The 26,565-nt window shown below is 33.2% G+C and overlaps 1 protein-coding gene across 14 annotated transcripts in view; it reads right to left on the bottom strand.

Moving 5' to 3' along the window:
• Positions 1-26,565, bottom strand: part of PHF20L1 (PHD finger protein 20 like 1) — a 75,850-nt gene that overhangs the window by 34,752 nt on the left and 14,533 nt on the right. For 4 of the 14 annotated variants that reach the window (XR_004261538.1, XM_032253835.1, XM_032253833.1 and 1 more), the window contains exons 3-10: positions 21,215-21,386; positions 20,978-21,062; positions 16,914-17,002; positions 16,600-16,689; positions 11,633-11,846; positions 10,927-11,055; positions 4,600-4,682; positions 845-1,097 (exon numbers count right to left, since the gene is read on the bottom strand). Coding sequence is in view for 13 of the 14 variants with exons in the window: in XM_032253835.1 (XP_032109726.1) it covers positions 845-1,097; positions 4,600-4,682; positions 10,927-11,055; positions 11,633-11,846; positions 16,600-16,689; positions 16,914-17,002; positions 20,978-21,062; positions 21,215-21,386 (1,115 nt within the window). In the remaining variant the exon portion in view is untranslated. Of the gene's footprint in view, positions 1-844; positions 1,098-2,521; positions 4,683-10,926; positions 11,056-11,632; positions 11,847-16,599; positions 16,690-16,913; positions 17,003-20,977; positions 21,063-21,214; positions 21,387-23,290; positions 24,219-26,565 lie in introns of those variants that run through there. The other 10 variants (XM_032253859.1, XM_032253862.1, XM_032253878.1 and 7 more) reach the window with 7 other exon arrangements.

Genomic DNA, 26,565 nt, shown 5'->3' with positions numbered 1-26,565 from the left:
TATGTTTGATAAAAGTCTTCTGAATGTCAACATCTTTGATTATTCTGGAAGACACAATATGGAATAGTTCATAAGGAAACGTGTCATATTCATTCTCCAATCATGTATTTCACTTGTTGCATAAAGAGAAAAAAAAAGCATCATTTACCTACTGACTTTTCAAATAACTGTTATTCATGTCTCCAACTTAGAATAATAAACTAATATGGGAAACTCAGGGTCAACACAAATCTTGTATTATTTATATATGTAGATATATAGACATATGTATTTATATAGATAGATACACCCATGTTGAAAGGTTATTTTGAAAAAGGCTGCATTAACTCTTGAAAAATTAGTACTGAAACAGTAAAATCTTTAAAAATATAATTTCAGGGGCATTCTTCTTTCATTAAAAAGATTAAACTGAAGTCTAGACTATAAATATTATAATAAGGATGAATAGAATGTATTGCAGAGGGAAGTAGTAGACAAGTGGGGACACAAAATCTACAAGAATAGTCTTAAGTAAAAATAGCTATCACGGTCTTTTTATAAGTTTCTTTTTTTTTTTTTTTTGTAATGAATCAGGCCTCTCAGTATGCTTGGATTATTAGGTGCGGAGAGTCAAACTACAGTAGAATCTGTGTTATTAAATGGTAAGGCATCTCAACCAGCAGTAAATCAGTCAGAAATGTCCATGGTTTTTGCCCCTGAAATAGTTTCAAGCCTTCCCTATCATATCCACTTAAGTTTGAGTTTTTAAAAAAGCAACTTCATAAAAATACAATATAACTACAATCAAACTGTTTTTAATGTATCTTATAGGATAAAAAACTATTTTTTAAAAATCTGTGCTCACTAGTTTTATTTATCACTGAAGAAGAAAGCTGAGATACAAGCGTCAAATCCTCGACTTGTATTAATTCTGGGGAAAGTGGTGATTTAGGGGGTTTTATACACCCAGAAGAATCTCCAGATTCATGTTTGCATTTCTTGCTGCGAGCCTTCCCTGAAGACAAAGTTGAGGATAACAGTGCAGGTTTCTGAGTGTTGGCAGAACTGCTAATGTCAGCTTCATTTTTTTTCTGACTTTGAGGTTTAGGTGAAATCGCCTGAATAAATAATAAAAAATTGATATTTTTATTTTGGCTTCTTCATTTTTGTTCTTGTATTCTATTTTGATTGTTAAGCAACTTTAGTATCCAGAAACATTGTTAAGCAACATATAACATTTCTATTACAAATGAAAAACCAAAAAGAACCCCACAAATTATTAACTAAAAGTTGAATAGGCTATCTTTAAAGGGATGCTGTCAACTTTCAGTCTAAATTAATTTTTTTAAATATATTATTCAAAATATTTTCAGAATATAAAATGGTATAGGACAAATATTTTCAGTATTAAACAGAAATTCACCCCATTAGGAACCATAATTGCCAATGACAATAATTCAATAAACAAATAACATTTTCATGTTTTAAAGGACTAGGGAATACATTTAAGCTTTCAACTTTAGATGTTTTCTTAAAAAATCATTTATCTTATTAAGTTGAATGTGGAGGTCTAAGTAGACAGTTTCCCTTTAAAGAAAGCTCTGAACAGGAAAACAATGACCAAATTAACAAAACATTATCTTTAACTCATTTTAGTGCTGAAAGCTAGAGTTTCATAAGCACAATGCATCATGAAATCAGAGCCACCAGCAATACAGAGTTAAAAGACTAAAAAACAATACAAAACAAGCAACAAAAAAAACCAAAGAGATAAAGTGTAAGTTAAAAACATTGGATTTAAAAACAAAATACGTCGCATTCTTAGATGAGAGTTTTTACCTTCTTCCTGCCAACTGATACTTTTAAAAAAAAATTAGAACTTTGTCAGTTCTTTCATAAAAGAATATTTTTATTCATTTGGCTGTAAAATTTCCTACATATGTTAAAATATGTGTGAATGTATCCATTTTTCAAAACAAGAGAAAATAGCTACACTGGATGGATTTGCAAACTATGGTGCTGAAATGCCTCTCTCTTTCTGATATACTTATCTGAGAGCAAAATATGTAATACACATTTTTTGAAAATCTCTTCTACCATAGGCCTTTATAAAGAGTGAAACTGCTAGCACTATAAACAACATGCTTGTCCCCAAGATATCTTTTTACTTCTGTATCTTGTGGAGAATAACTATCAGGTCTACGGTCTGCAGTTCTCTGGAGTATGAAAGATCATTTTCTGGGGACCATATAAATAAATAATTCTGTTCCCACTGATACAAGTCAAATTTTGGTTGGGGAAAAAAAATGCATATTTGGTATTAAGTAGGGCACCTTGAATGCTCTACAGACAGCATGTTGGACAAACCACATAAAAGGCCTGGTGTCAAGTGTCCCATTCATTCAGTTGTCATTTCTATTATTGAATTTACTCATTACAAATGTGTTTAAGTGCAGGTTAATTATTTGAAAAGGTACTCCATAAACAGATAGTATTCCTAACCTTATCATAAAAGGTGTTGCCAGAAAAGTAATTAGAGCCATTACTTGTAAATAAACAATTTTATTGTTCATCTTCACATATGTGAAAGACATCACTACAGCATCCATTACTCTCAAGTTACAAAGTTATAAAACAAGGTTTTAAAACTTAAATTAATATCTTGATAAGGTGCTTAACTTCTAAACAAGGAAAAATTAACATTGTTTTTAAAACTTACTGAATTATTATGCATCTAATGCAAGTTTTATCCAAAAGTAAATATAACATGACATATCCCTAATACAATTAAATAATCTATAATTAATAAGCTAAGAATTGGGGTTCAAGACCACAGAGTTTGAATTTTTAAAAAATATAAATAAGTCCATTAGCACAGTAAGTTTTGACTACAGGCCTGTTATCAATCTATGTCATGAATGACATTACTTTAACTCATTAGGAAACAGAGGTTAGTAACAATCGATACCTCTTCTTTAGGTCTATTGCTGATACCAATTGAGATGTAATTAAGAGCTTTATAACTCGGCTTTTTAACTATGAAGCAAGGCTAACACATAGGATAAAAATATGTTTGGTTACAAAACATTTTCACATTGAAATCAACTTGAATGACAAATAGAAAATGAGGGAATGGCATGGTGTTCCTTAAAATCTAAAATAATTTACAAGGTTTTCATTAATGATTGTTGGTCTCTTTGTTACAAAACTGGCAAGGACTCTCAAAATTTTTTAATTATGAAAATAGAAACAGCCGAGTTACACAATTTTCCTTTCTTTTTAGAAATTCAATTTCAAAACTTGGTTTTCTATACTTCTGTCTAAAGTGGGTACTGCCCTCTACACTAACTTCCACATTTAATAAGTACTTTTCACAATCACATTCACCTCAGCAGGATTGTGCATAATCAAAGATTGACATTGTAATGAATTTTCCAGAAACATTTTATTACCCAAGTCCCTGATTTATCGCACTCTGAGAATACCATAAACAGTGGTGAAAATACAAAATATTGTATAACTGGGACGCTGAATATAGTAATACACAGTAAAAAAAGTTATTTAAAATTTGGTTGATATATTGACAATAACGGCAAAGACTTAACCGTTTGATGATCACAGAAAATCAGAAGATATGATTCAATGACATATTAATCAATTTAAAAGACCCATTGATTTCATACAACATTAATGGAGGCACCAAAACAACGCACTGTTATCAAATCAGGCCTAAAATAACCCTGAAAAACTCAATACAATATCAATTAAATTTGGAGTATTTTTTTAAACGCATCTAGAGAAGAGCAAAAGATACTCATTCTAAAGTCTTCTTTATTAGGTTACTAATAAAGAAAAGTAATACAAAAAGGATATATTAAAACTACGTTAAGGCTCAGATTTTAAAACAGGAGAACCAAGGAAATCCAGTTATGGCTATTACTGTGTTCTTATATGTCTTACAGTGCCTAAGAAGTTAAGCCCTTAGAGAATGTAAAAGCATGCACAGTTCATTATGTACAAGTATTGTGGGAATCTGAAGGTAGCCAAGGCAAAATCTAGCAACTGCAACCTTCACTTTTAAATTCCTCTATTAGGTGGTTTAAAGACAGACCCTTAATAGTTTTTTAAACTCTCTTTTTTTGTAGTTATTAAAATATACATCCTAGCAAAAATGTATGGCTCATTGATCAATTCATAAAACACATAGTCAATCTAACAACACCAATTGTTACAATATAAAAGAAACTTCTTACAAAAGAAGCTTTATTAGATGTCAAAAAACCCTGTTTTAACTCACAAATGAAAAGTATTTGTGTAAGGGTCTTTTTGTAAGCTAGTTAAAGGTGATCCAGCTGGAAGCTTATACCCTGGGATGCCTGTCTCCAGACCTTCAAATTTTGGAGACAAAGGCTTTAATGCCAGTCTACTGAAATCAAACACTAATGAAGTCTGTAGTTATCTGTATATCTTGGAGAAGGCAGAGTTAAAAATATATCATCAATTAATTAGCTTCCTATTCCCATATCTGATCGAAAGGGGAATTTCAATTACGTAGATACTAGAGCTCCGTCATCATTCCAGTGGGAACCTTGAAAAAAATCAAATGCTACCATTTCATACCTGCTCCAGCATTGGAGCTGTTTCATTGTAGTCTTCCTTTTTTTCAGCACCATCCACCCCAACAGCTTTGGATGCCAACAAACCTTGAGAAAAATCGTACAGAAATTGCTTATTAGAAAAAAAAATACTGATTTACACCCTAATTAACTTTTCAAAAATCTTAGCAGCTGAAACTTCCTATACTTTTTAATATATAGGAAGTAAATAGTTTCAAATGTTTTCTTTTCAAAAATACAAATATGCTTAATGATAAGCCAAGAGACTGAATCAGGACTGAAGAGTTGCTTACATAGTTGTGTGGGTTTTTGTTTAATGTTACTCACTGAAAACACACACATGCACACATACATTTATCCTGTAAAAAGTTAAAATTCTACGTCTTAATGTCCAGATTAAGATTGCTCAGGTTGCTAATAATTATAATACAGGTTTTGTCTAAACAACTATAAAAACAGAGTAAGACAGATGAAACCCTTCCAAACATCTAGAACATAAAATATGATTTTCTGTTGTTTTACTAGCTAAAAAAGCTACCAATTCTTAAGTTCACTTAGAACCTTTCAATCTAAGCTTTATGTGTGTCCAGTTGTACCTTATCTTCTTATAAGAGTTTAAACACAGATGGATCCATTTTATGTTAAGGGAATAAAAGTGTGGGTCCTTCCTAGAACATCTGAACTTAGTATTATAGTTCATTTTGTCTATAAATGACAAAAATTTTTAGAAGTTCCAATTTTCTTTGATGTATGTCACAATTCTCAAATTAAAAAACAGAATAGGCCAGACGTGGTGGCTCATGCCTATAATCCCAGCACCATGGAAGGCTGAGGGGGGCGGATCATTTGAGGTCAGGAGTTCAAGAACGGCCTGACCAACATGGTAAAACTCCATCTCCACCAAAAATACAAAAATTAGTCAGGCGTGCTGGTGGGCACCTGTAATCCAAGCTATCTGAGAGGCTGAGGAAAGAGAATCACTTAAACCCAGGGGGCAGAAGTTGCAGTGAGCCGAGGTTGTGCCACTGAGCTCCAGCAGGGGCAACAGAGCAAGACTCTGTCTTAAAAATAGAAAAAAATATATTTTATTTGAATATATAACTGTATTATTAATTTACCAAAACATCAAAACTCTGCTTTAATAAAATATAGGCATTTACTTAGGTTAAAATTCTTTGCTAAGCATGTCAGGTACCTTCAATTAAGTATGGTTTATAAGGCCAGAACACGTATTTGGTTTTGTTTAAGGCCACCAAAATACTATTGAAATAAAACCCATTTTTGTGTCATTTCAAAGTTGTCAGGTAGCTTCAATGAAGCCCAGTTTATAGGCCTAGAACAAGTATTCTGTTTTGTTCAAGGCCACCCTGCTCATAAAAGGCCACCAAAAATCGTATTTGTGCCATTTCAAAGTTGGCCACATAAAAACTTTGCTCCAAAAAAAGCACGTTTAACAACTGACAACTTAATAGTAAACTGACTACAGCAATTATACTACATACATTACAGAAGCTGTCCACAACATATTTAATAGAAGAAAAATGGTTCCCCATCAAATGTGGTATGACATAGAGCTATCCATGAGGCAACATGCCTTGACTTTATAAGATAACTATCCTAAAGAAGTGAAGTGATCTATGTAGGAATTCACATATTAAAATTATATTCTTGGGCCCAGCACAGCAGCTCATGCCTGTAATCCCAGGACTTTGAGAGGCTGAGGCAGAAGAATCATATGAGGTCAGGAGTGTGAGACCAGTCTGGCCAACGCGGTTAAACCCCATCTCTACTAAAAATACAAAAATTAGCTGGGTGTGGTGGCACACACCTGTAATCCCAGATACTCAGGAGGCTGAGGCACGAGCATCGCTTGAACCTGGAAGGTGGAGGTTGCAGTGAGCCGAGATGGCACCACTGCGCTCCATCCTGGGGGACAGAGTGAGACTGTTTCTAAATAAATAAACAAATTAAAATCTTAAAGTAGTACTCGAGTCAAATTCTAAATTAGGCAAAAGATACCTTTCCTTTATTGGAAGGTGAATACCTAGTACTCAGATTATACTTTAAAATAAAAAAGGCTGAGTGTAAGACAATGAGTTTGATACATCTATGATTAGTATTAAAACTGGTATCTAAGGTCCGGTGTGGTGGCTCATGCCTGTAATTGTAGCAGTTTGAGAGCCCAGGAGTTTGAGACCAGCGTGGGCAACATAGCAAGACCCCGTCTCTATATTAAAAAATAAATAGAAAACAACAATAACAACAACAACAAAAAACCCTGGTATTTGTCCCAGTTTGAGATTTAAAAAAAAACAAAACAAAACAAAAAAAAACCTACATAGTTTGTTCCAGTCTCATACTGTATCAACTGTATATAAACAATTTTACAAAAATAGTTTTAATCCTAATTATATTCTGAACATATTCTTACATTACTGAAAAAGATACAGTACTGAACATTTGTCTAACATTCAAAGCCACATTCACTAAGTTTTTATTCTCCAGCTAATGTTTTTAAGGATCAATAAACTATTGAAATAAAAATAATTAGAAAATCAGCTTCTTATTTTGCAGGAAACTGAGTAAAAGTTCTATTTCTAAAGGCTATTCAAACAGGACAAATTTTGCTATTCAATATATTATATATATTCTGTTTTGTTTCCTTTCATAGAGGTGGTAGAAATAGTTTTTAATACTCAATAGATGAAATAGATCACAAACTGAAAATAGGTACCACAAGTATTGAAACAAAATAATTCACCCATAACCTACAGATTTATATTAGGACATTACAGACCCAGTTTATTAAAATCCATTTCCATTAATGGTTTGAGAAGGAAAAATAAAGTGCTGTAATGTGTTCATAAAAAGTAATGAGATTTAGGAAAAAACTACTTAAAATTAGATTTAAAAATGAATACTTGGTTATCCAGAGAATTTAAAAGCCCAGGTATGATTAATAAAGTCTTTTTTATGCTTTTACATACACACCAACTTACAAAATAGCTATTAAATATAAACAACAAAATGGAACAAATAATAAAATAGGTACTTGAGAGAATTCTGACTACTTCTGCCTTAAGAGGCAGTCCAAAATCTGTTATGTTGACCTGCTAATATTCCAGGAAGAAATGCAATATCCATAGAAAATGAGAAAAATGAGAAGAATTAATTGAAAGGAAATTATCAGCAAGTACCTATTAATTATCAATATATTACTAACAGGCCCTCTTCTAGAAGAATACACCTATGGGATAAAATTGCCCCATAAGAATGCAATATGGTGCTTCAAGAAATTATTTAGAAATTAGGTAAAAGAAGAATATCAAATAGTCATTAGTTCCATCCACCAACAAAGTCACAACTTCCCAGTATTCTATATTAGCTAGAAAATACACAGTTGGTCTCTTCCTGCCAATAGGAATAAGTAGAACAGAGGCTAGAGCTCCCTGGAATGGCAAAGGGGAACAAAGAAAGAGTAAAGTGATTAAATTCTTGGTCTACTTTTCATCCAGATATTTCAAAACACAATCCTCTTGCTGGGACTAAGAATCAAATATTCTTGATATTATTATCAATAATATACTACTGGTCAATTCAAATTTCAGGATTTAAAAATTTTTTTTAATTCTTAAGTTACAGAAACACACCTAAGCTGGCTGAAATTCCAGGAACTCTTAGAACCTATGAGAAATAGACCATGCAGCACCAACTGCTGATGTTTTTTCCTTTACTCCCTAGACAATCTGCAGTTTTAAGTCTAGTCATTTTCAATTTGTTTACAAATTTTTTCCAAAAGTATGGACTACTAATTTTCTATGTAAAATTGTTTATTGCAAATCAGTATGTATTAGCCATATATGATAACAGCTATCAATAAGGTACACTACATAATGAAAAATATGAACCTGGAAGAGTGTGTGTGTGTGTGTGTGTATATATTGTACAGCATATGGAACATGAATATATGTGAAATAGGTATATGTGTATATATGTATATACATACATACGCATTCCATATACTGTACAACTGTATTTTCAATGTCTACCTATTTGGAATCTTTCAAAAAAGCCATCCTTTTATGACTCTCTATACAGAAATCAAGTTTAAAATCATCACATGGTATATATGTGGCAAAATGAATAGAAAAAATGATAAATACACGACTTAAAGTTTTCCAACGGCTGGTCCACTTATTTAAGCTAGAACTCTTTAAAAATAAAATAAAATAGAGGAGAGAAATACAGCACAGCAGGCTGCCATGATCCCAGCCTCAATCCTCTCAGTAGTAAAAGGACAAAAAGACAAATACAGATGGGCTTGATAAATTTAAAATATACCATAATGCCATGGCAAAATTACTTTTTTGTATTAGTTCTCATTTATCTTTATAAACTATAAATGAATTTACTGTTAAAAGGCAAGCCTGAATTTCAACTATTGAAGGTGATCTTACAATATCTATTGTCTTTTTGCATGACATAGTTGCAACATGAAATCAGAAATAGATGTAGAAAGATGAACTATTAAAAAGATTACAACACACTTAAATTTTCTGAGTAAATAAAGAGAAAAGATCATAATGGCTTCACATTCATAAAATCATATGCTTTGCTGCTGCTGTCAAACTATAACCTATTCATTTGAGACTCCCAAAGGAACGTGAAGAGAAAATCCCTCCACGGAAGGGAAAGGTGTTACTAAGCAAGCAGTATTACAACCTTGAGGCACATGGTAAAATGGTACTTTTTTTCCTTCACTACTGTCTTTTCAAGGCCATGGAGAAATAATGCATCATTGCGGGCTCAGCTGAGTTTTTCTGTTATGGCTTTTTGGTTTTTTTACTTCTTTAAACATTGAGCTTGAATCTCCCAGTAAGGCGTATGTAATACTATATTGACTGAAACTATTAAAAGGAGATTATCCAAATTGAAGGAAAAAAAAAAATGAAGCTGGAAAGCTGGCAGCTGTATCGTGTCAGTGTCACCTCCGTCTTCTTTGATCTTGACTCCTCCAATAGTGCTGTTTCAATCTTTGTATCACAGGAGTTAGAAATACTATTCCAATTCTGCCCAGTACATAGCAATGGGTTCCACATTTTAAGGCAAAACTGAAGTCTCATGCCATAAGAACAATCACTTAGAGAACACGTGGCTTTCTCCAAGGTTAATAGTTTACAAGGAAAAAAGTGTAACAGTTTAACTGATTTAAAATATTTCCTGTTCTGGAGCCAAATATATCCTTTATCAGAGACAGGCATGAAAATAATATATACAAATGGAAAGAGACTAAATATTCTCACCTGCTGAAACCAATTATTATCACTTAGATGAACAATATAAATAAAATGGTTGATCTAAACAACTCTTCAGCTCCAGAGTCATCTTTCAGCTGGCTTCCTCTCCTCAGAAAATGGTCAAAATGTTTAGTTTACATTTATTCCTAAAATCTGACCATGAAATCAAGTTTCTTCAAGTTTAAATGAATGCCAACAAAGGTTTACACAGCTTTATTAGGCCAAAGGCACTAAAAAAAAGGTATGTCCTTATAATAAGAACATATGACTAAATCATGAAAATATTTAAACTCCACTTTTAACATATACTCAGAAAAAGTAAATATGTTCACTATTTCTTTTGAAGACTAGTATCACTAGGCTGAACAGACCATGGACATGGCAGGATGTAGTATGACTGGCCCCAATTCTAATCCTTCAATCCCCTCTTCCATGAACACTAACCAGGCAAGAATTTTCTAATAGCCTAGCACTGCTATTTCCTAAACTACAGGAAAGCATATGGAAATAAGCCCAGATTCTAGAGACTAACCTGAAGAATAGAAATTTAAAAAAAAAAAAAAAAAAAACTTATAAAAATACTTTTTTATCAGAAATTCAGAAATTAACAGATTCAGGAAGTAAATGTAAGTCATTTTCCAACCATATACGGTACCCTCCTTAAGTAAAACTGGTCAATTATAAGAATGTATGAAAAAATTTAGAACCTCAAACACTGTGTTACCTTAAGTTGACAAAATAATTCTTCCAGAAACTACTACTACCACCAATGTAATTTAAAAATGACTGAGCTTTGTAGTATTTGTCCTTATCAACCCTCACAACATCCCTGTGAGGTAGGTAGAAGATATGTGATATTTTTCACATTTTACATCAGAAAAAGCTGACAGTGTTGAAAGACATTGAGCTTGTCTTTGTTATTAACAGGTCCATGATATTAAACCAAAAGATGCATTTTATTTTATTAAAAACAAATTACTCTAAAATTATAAACATTCCATTTCCCCCCGCAAAAAAAAATCATTGTCGTTTACCAGTAATCTTGTTAAGGCGAGCTCTCTTTGCCTGAAATGAGTTGCCTTGATTATTTTTCCTCTTGTTTGATAATGTGCTCTCTGGCTGTGGAAAGATCATCTTTGGAACGTTCTCTACATGAAGTCCTACTTTTAATAGAACACATATATGAGAGTTTATCTAGAATCCAAAATTAAAACACATGATTTTTTAATAGCAAAATAGTAACAATGCTTTGCACATTAGTTTAATCTACTTCTTGATAAAGACCTTTGAAAACCACAAATCCCTCCAGACTAACATATTGGAATAAAAAGACTACTAAAGTAGTTATTCTTAAAGAAATGCAAGAAGAAAATGACTTACTGCTTTTTCCATATTACATATTGAAACACACATAGAAGCATTTAAAGGTTGCAGAAAAAACACAAAACAAAAGAAAAAAATCTCAAACAAAAATCTGCTACCAAGAAGTTACAAATCAAAATCTCAACCTATTTCTATTCAAGAATGCTGAGGGCATCCAATATCAAGTAACCCATACTACACTATTAATTTTCAGGTCTATCTGTAAGATGCTAAAAAAGTTAGCCATTATATTTTACTAGGGAAAAAGCCTAAAAATTTAATTATACATTCAAAATCAAAGGAAGCCAAGGGATTTGACTTGTTCACTAATGAGTTTACCAGTGTCATAAGGAATTAACATAAGAATGTATTTTGTACCAAATGTTTCACTAGATGTAGGCAGATCTTCCTTCTTCTCTACGTCTGGTGTGGCTATACAAGTTGAAGTTTCTTCCTTCTTTGAAGGTACTTTAAACCACTTTCTCTCATCTTTATCCTTATCTTTATTGCTGTTGGCGCTGGTTCGAGGTTTACTCCCTGTTTTGTTCTTGGCTGCAGCTGCAGCAGCTGCTTTGACTAAAGCTATCCAATCCTCCAAAGGAAAAACACAAAACATGTGAAGTATTAAAAATGAATTAAAATGTAATTACATTTATAAAAATATGTGTCACATTTTCAAAGCTACTTTCACATGTAACCACACAGAGAGATAACAATATTTACATGATAGCTCATCAACATGGTAGGTTATCAAATTTAATAATCAAACGGTTAGAATGTATAACCTCTCATAAAACAGCAGAGGAAACCTATGGCAGATAAGGAATACTACATGACATTCTACCTTAGTATTTTAGGGCTTAAATGTTGCATTCCATCACTTTTCCATAATACAAAGGACTAGAAGAGAAAAATGCTATCTTGAATAGTCTACGAAGATTAAGAATAGTGTATTCCCACCTACCAAAATTACTATGCCTTATTAGGACAAAGGTACCATTCAAATTACAGTCAATCTCATAGAAATCAAGAAAGGTATGCCTTTTATTATTTTCTAAAGCTACTGAAATTCAGATAGCAATTTATCACAACAGCTTAATAATACTGATGAAGAAGAAAAGAGCTCCACTGACCAAGGTAAAGCAACCACTGTCAGAACTCCACATTAATTTCTCTTCCTATACAACATCCTAGGTCTCTGTTTGGTACCACTCTTCTGAGGTGCAAGTATTTATTTTTCCTGTGTTAATTTAGTTTGTTGCTAAATACATTTTACTATTGTATTTTTAACTAAAAATGTTTATTATAAAAAATATAAAAAGGTGTAAACAAGTATACAGTGGTCCTGACATTTTAATATTTTCACAATCAAAATGTTTTTAAAACAAATATAAATATCTCTACAGAGTCAATCTGCTGAGGCCACTAAACTGTGTCAAATAGACTACTAATTCAGATTCTCTCAAAATATATTAAATCCCTAGTCCAAGCAACTAAAAATTTCACAACATCAAATGAATTTAATTCATGGTTTACATCAATATAAGCAAAACAGGTAAATAAAATTAAGCAATGAACAATGTAGGATAACACTGCCTTAAAAATATATGGTGAAAATAAAAGGCATTAAAAAAAAATCTGTATTTCTAACTCTTTCGCATGATTGAAATTAACTGAAAACATCATGTGATTGCACTAAACACATTTAATCACTAATTTTCTTTTTTGGTTTGTTTGTTTTTGTTTTTGTTGTTGTTTTTTTTTTTTTGAGACAGAGTCTCAACTCTGTCACCCAGGCTAGAGTGCAGAGGCACGATCTGGGCTCACTACAACCTCCACCTCCTGGGTTCAGGTGATTCTCCTGCCTCAGCTTCCTGAGTAGCTGAGATTATACCCTGTCCTATATGCCAGGTACTAGGCTAAGAATTCAGGAGACCACAACTGTTAAAATGCTGGTCCTGTCCATAAGGAATTGACAGATAAATAAAATTAGCTACAATCCAACGTGACAGGATAGGTACTAGAGTAGTAAACAAAATACTATAGGAGAACAGAAAAGATTGATTTTGACTGAAGAGAAAGACAAGTGGAAAATGACAGATGAACAAAACCCTAAAGATATGCAGAAATTTGCTACGGATGGGGTAGCGGCAAAGGAGAAAAGGTTACTCCAAGCAAAAGGAAAAACATTAAACAAAGACAAGGAGTAAAAGTGTACAGAAAAGTGAAAGTGATTGAAGATTCAAGGAGCAATATGGGTAGCTAAGAGCAGTATGGCCAAATTGAGCTTTGAGACTAACATTTAAGCAATGAGAAAAGAAGTCACCATCAATGAAAAAAAGAAGGAGAGAGAACAATCAACAAAATGAGAAGAGAAACAAGAGTAAGTACAATCAGACAAGCAAAAGGAAAGTAAAGTGTTACTGTATATGCCACAGACATCATATGTTTGCAGACCTATTAAGAGTAGAGCATTAAATTCTGGCTTCCACATTGTGGGGAAAATTTTAACTTGTTAGAATTGCTGGAAAACACCAGAAGTAGTTTCCATTCCAAGTTGTTTTCTACCTCCAATAAAGAGAAAACTAAAAAGAGAATCATATCACACCTTTTAAAATTTAAACATGTTTTTTAAATGCTTTTTAATCATATGACTTGCATGGGAATCACTGTAGCTGTGTGATTCAAGAACTCTCCCATTGTTTTTCTCCTTTATTTTTATGTTTTTTTTATTTTGTGTTTGCTTTTGTGTTTATTTATACAAATTTATGGGATACATGTGAAATTCTGTTACATGTATGTAACTAGTAGTGATCAAGTCTGTGTATTTAGGGTGTCCATCACCCAAATATAATACAGTTTTATTAAGCACAGTCACTCTACTCTGCTATCAAACACTGAATTTACTCCCTCTATAGAAAAGCTTCGTTGTCAAAAATAACTGAAGTGTAATCTTTTCATGAACTATAACTAATAATGATATGTTTCCAAGCGCTTTGTAGATAAAAAGGTATTGCACTCAAAAGGGCATTGCGTTTGGAATCAGAAACTCTGGGTTAACGGAATCACTTTGTTCAGAACGACTGAGTAAAATTTTCAGTCAGTCACTCAATCCTGTAACATCTGAATTCTTCAAATGTGAAGCAGAAATATTAGCCATATCTATGTCAAAGGATCTACTAAAAGACTCCAATGAAACAATACACAGAAAAAAATATTTTATAAATATTAATAGCAAAGGACCTTTGAGCCAACCATTAACACTCGTGAGTTACAACATAAATTCTGTATCAGCACACCCTCAGGAAGGAAAATCAAGAGAAAAAGCAAGTACTTGTGTTACAAGCCTCTATATTAAAAATATAATGGCTCAATCTCTCACCCTGTAATTATTACTGCTCTTATTAGGGTAGAAAACCACAAGGAACAAGAAAGTATCTCGTAAGATGAAGGAATCAATCCTCATCCTATGATATATGTCAGTTTCATAGCTATTTATGTATCAACACTACCATTCCACACAAAATTATGTGGAAGAAGAAAAAAATGTAGGTAGGGAGAAAAAGAGGGGATCTTATTTTAGGCTGTTAACGTGTCTACCATTATTCAGTGAGAAAAATGTCTACAGACACAGTGTTAGAAGGACTACGTCGCATTCACTGTAATACTAAAAGCACCTTGCATTCACTGTAATATTAAAAGCTCCTTAAAGTGCTCAAGCTAACCTCTTAATAATGCAAGCAGCAGTTTATGCAGCATTAACCAACTGATTCAAAGTAAAAAACAACAGCATTAAGACTTATTTAGGCTTAAGAGTATTAATTAATCTGGAGGTTTGCACATACAAAAGTGTTATTAATGTCACATTTCGACAGGTTCTACAGAAAGTTTAAGAAAGAGCATTTCCAGACTGCATTAATTTGATGCACAATTCTTTGCTAGCTCAATTTAAAAACTATAAAGAAATTCTCAATGTACTCAAAATCTAGAAGATAGCAAGATAGGCCACCCCTTAGTTTTGGCCAAATAACACCTGATTTGGCATATTTTCTTAATGAAGGCAAGTCAAAAGCTTGTTAGGAAAAAGCAACTCATAAAATGGGCGTCATTTATAAAACGCAATTCTACAAATATTGTTAATGTTGTTGTAATTAAGCATTATAAAGAAAAATGAAAAATTAAAAGAAATATGCTACTATCCAAATATTAGTTCAGTAGTTTTGTATCTTGGCACTGATCTTAATGTTATAATACACCATAGTCTGACTAAGGAATCACTACTTATTAAAAACAAACATCCCTAATATCCAATAAATTTAATTTTTATAACCTGTAATTTTATGACAAACCAAATTGGCTCAGTGTCCCACTTTAAAAAAAGAAAGTTTTAAGGCAATAATACCAATGTCATTTCATGAGCATCTGATCAACCTGAATAACAAAATAATTGTTTTAAAGCAAAAAAAAAAAAAAAAAAATTGAGACTTTTGTTTAAGCAGGTATATACTAAACAATGTTCCCAACATTTTAATCAATCTATGTAGTAACCAAGAAATCACACCACTGAATGCTTAAAAGAACACTTTATTTATATATACATGTGGGAACACACAAAGCCACTTCCTGATCAAAAGCATTTTCATTTTAAATTGCATTTACATGTTAACTAGAGGAAATCTGCTTGCTAATCATTTCATAATTAAATTTTCGAAAAACAGGTAATTTAAAAGAATCACACTTATTTCTTCATAATTTTTTTAATGTGTTGGATATACATTTCTAGAGCATTAAACATTTACGCTTGACTGAAGCTGACCAGGTAATTTCAACACATTTCAGAATGAGTTTTCACTGCATGGTTTGAACAAATACGTAGCATATTTCCATATTAGACATTTTCACAGACTACTTTCAATTTCTTAAGAATAATTGTAGGTCCAGGTGCTGAAAATCCCAAATAACAGCAGAATATAAAGGAAAATATTTTAAATTTCTAATGGCACCTTTCTTTCCAGTATTTCAGAAAACATAGCCAACAAATGGAATTGTGGTTTTACCTCCACCCAAGATTCTCCTTCCAATGCTTACCGTCCATTCTTGCTTTGAGCAGTGACAAAGCATACAATACACTGCTTCCACCATATGACTCAGAAAGCCCTACCTGAAACAGCCTACAGAGTGTCAGGTAAGCGCCTTTTAAAGGAAAATGAATGACTATGATTTGTAGAAGGAAAGAAGAAGATAAGAACTCAATGTAAAATTTTATATTAAAAATTTTTAACTTTCTAAATGACATTATATACCAGGAAAAACAAAACAAAATTTTTTAAAAAAAAGGCACTTACCTCACTTCCCATAGACTGGTTACACGATCCAGCTGGGTCGATAGGACAACACCAGCTTAGTGGATGCTGGGATTTCACCTGGAACAGAAACTAGTGACCTATAACTTTAGCAGGTCTAAAACCAAAGAAGCAAAAATCAAGTGTATAATTTATTTTACAGTCTAAGCTGCTTTTTCTTGCTGCTATTTGGGGCTATCAGCACATAACCCTACAATTAGTTCATATAAAAATATATCTATGTATAAATATGTTTTGATCAATCATCATTCAAGAAGATATCCCTTTGGGTAGCCAGGAATACTGAACACTCTTACCTGCCCCTTAGCATCCTCGGGCATGGCTTTAATGTGCATTCTTTTTAAACAACGAATTACTCCATCATAAAACTGAACTGTAAATGTTCCTGAAACAGGAGCAAGTCAGAATCATTAGAAAATATAATTCAATTTTACAGCAACACTTGAAATCTAACAAGTAATGATCTGTATAATAAATGCTTTGGAATGCAAAAACTACAAACATATACTCCTGTTAAGGACTCCATCAAGTTTAAGTTTACTTTCTCCCTCCCTCTAGAAACAACTCTGAATTCCTGTTTCCCTTCAAAAGTACACAAATTAAGCCTTGATAAGTTAGTTCCATGTAACTCTGATTTTTACTAAGGAATTTGATAATTTATTTTGCAATATGTCAAATGCTTAGACTCATAGCTGACAAAAGTAAAAATTATTACTTACAAAAATATATACTATTTCCATAGGAATTACCATTTGCTCTTTAAAGGTTTCTCTCAAAAGAAGTAATACAGAGAAGGAGCTGATATACAAAAAAAGATCATTTGTCCTGGAAAAGATTATTCCTTGGGCAATAATAACAAACTGAAAGAATTATAGATTTCCAGATATTAAAGCTAGAAAAACTTTACAAACCGTCTAGATTAAAGTCCTCATATGTAGCTCAGAACACTGAACTCTAGGGGAAGGCTAAGTGCTACACCCAATGGCATTCACCTAAGCGACAGTGCAGCCATAACCAATACTTCCGATCTCATCTAGTCATCCATGTCTTTCCTACAAACTCATCCTACTTGAAGGACTCAAGATTTTGTCTATTATGAAGCATATTCATTTTTTGTTACAGATCTCATGCTTTCAAGTCAATATATGTCAGTACTATTAGAAGATATAAATTATGTATAATGTTCTACTTAAGGAAATTCAAAGGTTTTCCTGTCATTTCCTAGATAAAAGTTCTTCTACCAACTCCCAAATGAAGGCAGAGTCCCGCTTTAAGTAAACAGATACTTGGCTTTTATAAAATAATTATAAACAAGAAATGTATCAATCATTACTAATGTCTTTGGAGTTGGCACCAAAGACAGTCATATATATGTGCAAAGAATTTTTTTTTTGTACTTTGAATAACACCATTTGATTTTATATCTTTCTATAATCAGCATAATGTTGAATTTCACAGATATAAAGATTTAAATTCAAGTTATGTAAACAATGGAGTCGGTGAATAGCAAGGATGTAAAGACCTGGAAATATTTTGAGAATGCCAAACTCTATGTACACCTTGCACCCCCCTCTTCCCTGCAACTTTCCATCTTCCTTCTTCAATACAGCGTTCTAGGAAAACTCAGCATGCACACCAGACCATATGGGCATTAACACCTCTCTGCCTTTGCTTGTGCTATTTCCTCTGTTGTGATGCCTTTCTGCTCTCCTTATGTCTATCTAAACCCAAGTCCACTCTTCAAGGACCATCCCCAAGATGAAAACTTTCCCAATGACTCCAGTACACAGACTGGCCCCTTTTCTTCACTTCTATATGCTGTATTACAAATGCCTAAATGTTGACAATTGTTCATTTTGTTTTGCTCTTACACTGAATGGACAGCTTCTTTTGCCCTTCTGATTTTTGTTAAGGTGGGTAGGAGGCAGGCACATTCACCACGTGGGGCATAAAGAGATCACAAAATTAATACCTTTCAGAAAACAAACAGTATCTGCCAATATTTCACTATGTGTTCACTGAAACTACTCTTGAAATGGCAGGGACCACAATCAGTATCATCACTCCTCCACTAATATAAGCTGAATTTTCTATATTAAATGCCTGTAGATGAAAGGGATAAACAATGACAGTGGTTTTCTATATTAAATGCCTGTAGATGAAAGGATAAAGAATGACAGTGGTTTTGTTCTGAGTGTGTGTGGCATGTGTGTACTTGCATCTGCACACACAACAGGAACTTTAAGCATGGGAGGAAGGTCCCAAAGCTCTTAGAAACTGTTACCAATTAATGTAGAAGGCAATGACTGTTTAATTTTACTTTGTTTGGGGTACCTCCTATTATCCAACAGAATAGATTTTACTTCTTCCTTTACTTCCACAAATTGTTACTGACTGTCTACTGTGTGCAAGGCTCTGGACTAGACACTCAGGAGGCAATGTGAGTAAGACTTGGGAATGTAAGCTCCGTAACACAGCTCCACAGAGGTGTAAGTGCACAGGGAAATGCAGGCCCCACTAGAAAAGGAGAAATAGCCTGCACACCTAACAACTGAGATGTCTCTTACATCTTTCTGTAGGAGTAACCAGTGGTAAGAAAACCATAGCCATACTCATGGTTTCAATTCATTAAAACAATACATTGGATTAAGGTCTTTATAAAGTTATATTATAATTTCTAGCTAGACTACGATGACTTATTTTTTCCCACCTAACGTTCCTTAATATATCTCTGTTTTCCTCTTCTATCTTCTCTTAGCTCCTATTTTCTCTCAAGTTTGTTGTTAGATTAAATCCACAGCACCCAACACCTCCAAACAAAATTCAAATTCTTCAGCAAGATTACATGACACTTCATGTACCAATATTTGGCTCTCTCCAAGCTGTACTCCAGCTACTCTATCACCTTTAAAGGAATGCATCATTCTAAACAACCTGCAGTTCCTTAAAATGAGATGGCATGCCTCTCCCACTTCTATTATTTTCCATAGATTTCTTCCACCAGAAAAGCCCTCTGATCACTTCTTTAGCTAACTTAGTTGTCTTTCAAGACTCAGTTTAAAGGAAATGTCCCCTTACTTAGATCAAATGCCCTTCTTGCCAAGAAGCTGTCACTCAATGTTTGTTTCTTTAGTAATAACAATGAATAGAGAAATCCCCCTTATCCGCGATTTCACTTTCCACAGTTGCAGTCAACCGCGGTCTGAAAAGGAGTGAGTACAGCACAGTAAGATATTTTGCAAGACAGAGGTGAGAGAGAGAGGAAGGAAGAAAGAGAGACCACATTCACAAAACTTTTATTACAATATTTTGTTGATTATTCTATTTTATTATTAGTTATTGTTGTTAACCTCTTACTATGCCTAATTTATAAATTAAACTTCATCGTTCATATACATGTACAGTATAGGGAAACACACAGGATATATAGAGTTCAGTAGTTTCCAAAGTTTCAGGTACCCACTTGGGGTCTTGGGATGTATCCCCTGTGGATAAGGGAGGACTATTATAAGTGGTCAAGTTTAACAAATAACTGTAGTAGAAAATTAATGTATTACTGACTTAAAAAAATACTTGCAAGTATTCCATAACTTTTTAAATGAGAAATTAAAAAAAAATATTCAGGTATGTTTTCAATAATAATTTAATTATTACTTCTCACAACTTTCCAAATTAATCAGCATATGCATTATGTTTTAAATTAATTATCTGTCCAATAGGTTTCCCAGTCTTACACAACACTAACACACCTAATTTCTGTGTTACTTTCAGCATTTTTGATTACTTAAGTAACTTTGGCTCAGTATCTAATATTCTAAAAAATGGGCACAAAAAGCTACTAGAAAAATTAACTCAATAATCTATAGAAATTAATGATAGGAGAGCAGGGAGATACACAATAAAGGAAATCCTCTAATTGGTAAAAAGTCCAGAGTCTTTCCTCAGAAAATAGCCCATGTGTTTCACTTGTGAATTAAACTGATTTGAATTCCCTAAATCTTTAACCTTTCCTCACACTCTGGTTAGATGCTCATAAATGTAATTTGGTCACAAACTAGAAACAGAGAAATAGAAATAAAATGCATATAAGCCTGTGAATTGAAAGTTGAAAAATTTTAACCAACTATTTTCATCTACTAATTTAAATACTACTTAGGTAGCAAATCATGTGGCATTTTATTCTCGACAACATATAACATATTAAATGCTCCCCAAAAAAGAGTACTTGCAGAAAATTTGTTCAGTAAAATATAAAACAAAGTTATACATGATTACATAATATATACTAACTAAAATTTAAAATATAGTGAAATTTTACTATTAATCTAATTTTAAGTCTCAGATCATTTCAAACACATACCTTCTTTGTTAATTGCTTCAATCTTGGCAGGGTAATAGCGACAGTCTGTCCAACGAGCCAGAACTTCTTCTCCAGCTTTAAAATCCTATTTTAAACAACTTTTAAGATCAATTCCATGTATATTAAATAAGCACTTCCTTAACAAAAACAGGCTTTTGTAAAATTTAACAGATTCCTTTTAAAATATCTCATTAAATAGCCAGCAAAACTAGCAAACAGAAAAAACCTGCTACTTACAAAGAAATCTTCCTCATCTTTTAGCCCTTCTTTTCTTAGTGCCGGTCTCTCAAGGGGTCGTAATCTATTGCTGTCCCAGTAAATCCACTCATCATAACGATGACTCCAGCGCTCAAAATGGACCAACATCTTGCCCTCTTCATAGTCGATTTTTTCAATTCGTGATGGATACCTCAAAAATCAAAACACTTCATATCAAGAGAAAATCTTTATATCTGTTTATACAAAGTATCATAGAGATAGCTGAAATGTTGCTTACCATCAAAACCATGAACAATAAATATGTCCATATTTTAAAACTAACCAAAAAAGTCTGATTTTATTGTCTTTTTAAATGATAGTCTTCAAGATCTCAATAAATTCCTTGATATACTCTCAGGACAAATATAAATGACTGCATTGCTTTGTGAAGTAATGTGGTAACATACAGCAAGAACCTTAAACATATTCCTACATTTTTTGACCCAACAATTCCAATTCTGGAACTGTATACAGAAAACATTATTTATAATAATAAAGTGGAAACCGTCTAAATGTATGGTTGGAAAAACTGAAGACTGTCTAGAGCTATACAAACAATATTTCACTGAATGAAATGTGGTCACTGAATGTGGTATTTACAAAGAATTTACAATATGGGGAAAATGTAAAAAACAAGCACTATATTTAGCAGAAATATAAATATGCAAATTTTGTCTAGTAAAAAGTACATCAGCACGTACACTGTCTTTATACGACATAAGCTCAATTTATTCTTATTTTTCTGTGTTTACTAATATTTTATAAAGAGCATCGATGATGGTAAGGACAAGCTCAGTAAAACCTTAGATTTAAAAATATAAAATATTTCATTGTTCTGTCTTCACATGTGACAATTCTATAATCCCAAAACAGGAATTAGTTAACTCGAATTTTTTTACAAGGAAAATTGCTTCGTCATTTTTAATGTACTGTATTAAAATGTTGACCGATGACTTATTTTTTTTTAAAGTATGATTAAATAACATTCAGAACTCAATAGCAGCACATGGTAGATGATTCAGCCATACAGTTTATCCCATATTCTTGCTAGCTTTTGCTAAACTCAGAATCTTTGTTTTCCCTGCGGAAAACTACCTTTAAACATAAAGTACAATGGACTTTATATAACTTTGAAATGTTGGAACTGATTACTATATACGTTACAGCTCAGTCACACTATTCAGTTTTTTAGACATTTCAAGGATCATTCTCTAGCAGAGCTTCTTCCTTGACATTCAACCCCACTTTGATCTAATGGTATTAAGCTACTTGGATTTTCCTCAAACATACGTTGCTCTGTGTCAAGCATTCGTGCTGTTCTAGATTCTATTCTTTCAGCAGAGCCCTAAACCACCCTTCCCTTCCTTTGTACACAAATCATTGCAAACTTGGTGAAACACAGAGAAGTGCTCGTGTGAAGGCTTCCCTAACTCCCATGCTGCTGAGCTGTACGTCATCTCTGCACAGGTTCTCAAACTGGGTGCTGCAGAACATTTATATCTCTTGGGACACTGATATGGGTGGCACCAAAAAAAAAAAAAGGGTCTTGTTGACAAAAAATCTAGGGAATTAATGAATTTAAAAAGTTAGGCTGCGTTCTTTATCGAAAGACTTCTTGGTGCTGCCAATGAGATGGAGATAAAGCATTCAGTGTTACCAGATTCAAAGTAATATGTAGCCCCTTTTATCATGAAAATGTATTAATATTTCTGAAGATAGCAGACACCTAAGGAAAATGAGGTTAGAAATGCCATTGTGGCCTGTGAGCTTCTGGAGATAACTAAGTCATATTCACTTTTATAGTTCCCAGCACCCAGCTCTATAACAGGACACATAACTGCTGCTCAGGGAATGTTAGCAGGAGTAAGAAGCAGCTTTAAAGAAAGGCAATTTGCTCATTTCTTCAGAACTAAGAAGGCAATTGACCCAATTATAACCTTGTTAGATCTCAGTCTTTTGGGGGGAGTAAGTATAGGTGAGGGAAGACCTGTATTAAAGAAAGACATAAAAACAAGAAAACTTAAGAGATGAACATACTTCCTGAGGTGGACACACCTGCCTCACCCACTTAGAATCAATGCTATAATACTTGTCTTTTGCAGTGTTGCTCTGGTTTTGTTGTTGTTGTCTTGGTTTTTAAAACATAAAAATTGCCAATAGCATTAAGAAAAACATAGAACAAGGTTGTTCTTTACTTTTCAACATTCACTAGTCACTAAAGTACTATAAAGAGAGCTTCTCTCAATTATAAAAATTGATAAATTTCTCTCAAAACATAAAAGCCTCTAATTTCATGTGCTTAATTTGTCCTTACATTTACATTTTGAATAAAAAAAATAAGGAGTTTATTCTTTAGGTTCCTTCAAATTCTAAATGTACACAACTCCATATATTTGAAACATTTCTCAAAGTGAGAATAGTCCACAATAACAAGGTTAAACACATCTTTATTTTCACAACATGATTCAATTTAGTAAAGAATCAGCACCTAAGGGGTTTTGAATAATTTAAATCTGGATTGCATTTTAAAGTGACTTATGGTTTCTCTAAAATATTTAACATTCTTCTGGCTGAGATGCCTGATGCAACAACCAAAATGAAAATTATGTTCTGGGGATCCTTTTTAAGATAAGTCATAGCATTCTGTACTCTCTACATAAATAACTAGTAATTGATACATACACTTGGGATGAAGGCCAAGAATTAAGTAAGTAACACAGATGCCCATGATTATTCTCTATTTTAATTTTTATAATGTTCACTAATCAAATTTTTAATCTTAAAGGCACAGAAATATTAACATTATAAAAAAAGTCCAAATTTCTGTTGATTCATTAAACATTTATTTGAACATCCAATAAGACTAAGGCACTTGCTAGGCACTGTTGGTACATAAATAGGAAATAACTCGGCTGGGCGAAGGGGCTCACGCCTGTAATCCCAGCGCTTTAGGAGGCTGAGGCCGACGGATCACCTGAGTTCGGGAGTTTGAGGCCAGTCTGACCAACATAGAGAAACCCCTTCTCTACTAAAAATACAAAATTAGCCGGGCATGGTGGTGCATGCCTGTAATCCCTGCTACTCAGGAGGCTGAGGCAGGAGAATCACTTGAACCCAAGAGATGGAGGTTATGGTGAGCCGAGGTCACACCACTGCACTCCAACCTGAGCAACAAGAGTGAAACTCCCCCCGTCTCAACAACAAAAAAAAAAAAAACAAGAAAGAAAGAAAGAAAAAGAAATAACTCCACAACTCCTATCACTGATGGGCTTAGCTTAGGGTCAGATTAGGAGCAAGAGAGAAGAGACAGAATATTTACTATCACACGTATGTCAGGCTCTGTGTTCTTTACTTTTTGAGTGCTGTTTTTCTGTATGTTTTCTCATTTGATCTTGGTAATCATCAAAGGTATAGAAGACATAGTGTACATTTAACAGATGAAAACCTGTCCAAGAATACACATGTTGCAGACAGTATTATAAACTAAGACTAAGTGGCACAAAAGTCTATACTCTATGTCAAAAGGAGAAATGGGATAAGGCTTACATCTAAGTGATTATATCATGCATAGTAAAACTGGTAAGTGTATACAAAAACTGTATGTAAGATGCTTTAATAGTCCATAGAAAATCTTGGAATTTACTGCAGGTTCTTGGGAGACGTTATTTATGTTGGACTTGCTAGGGGACTTCTAGAATATGGACTTCATGAGCATAAACAAAGTGCATACACAGAGCATAATTCATTTACTCAACGTTCACTTACTTAAAGCCATCACATGATTCTGAGTTAGGCCAGCAGCCATGGAAGATTTCAAGATAAGTAGGATGTGGTTATTTGTCCTCAAAGACCTCATGTTCAGAGATTGAAGGAGTACTTAAAAAAAAAGAGTAGTAGTACTTCCAGCTAGACTACATGGTAAGAAGTAAAGCAGGAAAAGGAGAATACTAAGACATGAGATGGGACTTGTTAGCTTGGTTGAAACCTGAAGGGCCTGAAATAGCAAACTAATGAAACGATCCTTTATTCTACAGATAACAGGGAGTAGCTTAAAGTTTGTACTTAATTTGGTTACCAGTAATACCTTAGAGGAAAAAAAAATTGTAACATCAAGATCTTTGCATACACGTAAAATGCAGTAAATGGTAATTTAACATATAGCTTTGCACAGTGAAATTATTTCTAGCAGATGGCTCATGGTAATCATGTTTTGATACATACAGTGAAAAAAAATGCTGTTGAACATAAATGTATTCATAAATTCCTCTGTATACTCAACTACAACAGTATTATTTTGATGCACTATTTATGTTTTATTCTAATTAACTGTGAATTGAACATACGATTTTTCTAATTGAATTTGGAAGGCATAGTGTTAATGTTTTTGTTTTGTCATTTTTTTAAAGGTTGAATCATAGGAAGCTGTTAAAGAATAGTGATTAGGCTGAATCCCAGACAATTATGAGTAAATTAGGAAAAGATTCAAAGATTTAAAGAGTCAGAGATTAGATGCCAATAACAATGATTAGAGATAAACAGGAAAGAAAACAACCATAGCTGGCATCTCTCAAGGGTTCAACAGAAAGAGATGAAGAGAAGGCAATCTCAACAAAAGTAGGATTTCTCAGTGCCAAAATTCCACATAGAGCTTACTTACCCCTTATACACTACTGCAATATATCCTAAAATTTCTGCTATGTACCTTCCCTAATTTCACTTTAAAATTCATGCATTGTTTAAATGTTTTCTACTTGTGTAGAAAATAATCGCCTCCACTGCTAAGTCTACCTTGCTCTCTTGTATGTCCTGTATACTTGAAGCCTAGAAAAGAGTTTACCCTCAGAAAACTTAACAAGAAAAATAATCCACTCTAAAATGAATTCTTTGTTGTTTATTCACTTAAAAATGAAGAGCATTCCAAAAGAGAAAAGACTTTAAAACGATTCTTGCTAAATTTAACAGAATTTTCAAATATGCAATTCTACTAATCTCAACTGATTTCTTGAGACTTTTTCCGAATTAGTGTGGGACCCTTTTGGATCAAAGTTCTCTAATGGTCAAGTCAAATTGTAGCCATCACTAGAGTAGAGCAAGGCCATCACCAAGAATTTTTTTTTTTTTCACCTTCTCTGAACTCCTATAGCATTTGACTGCATTATCTGATGTGCTGTCATTTTAACACTATGACTTATACAAGCGTCTTCAGAGAGTGGCAGTATCCACAGAGTCTGGACAAATACCATAATCTAATAAGAACAGAAATTGACCAAAGAAGTTAGCTCCACTGTAAATATACTTTATCAGTTCTCTGTTATATCAACTCTTAAGTG

This window comes from Sapajus apella, unplaced genomic scaffold, assembly GCF_009761245.1.
Source record: "Sapajus apella isolate SASKATOON/1434 unplaced genomic scaffold, GSC_monkey_1.0 scaffold3, whole genome shotgun sequence".
Classification (NCBI taxonomy): Eukaryota; Metazoa; Chordata; class Mammalia; order Primates; family Cebidae; genus Sapajus; species Sapajus apella.
The sequence above is the reverse complement of the archived record's forward strand: the minus strand, read 5'-3'. Positions and strand labels throughout refer to the sequence as shown.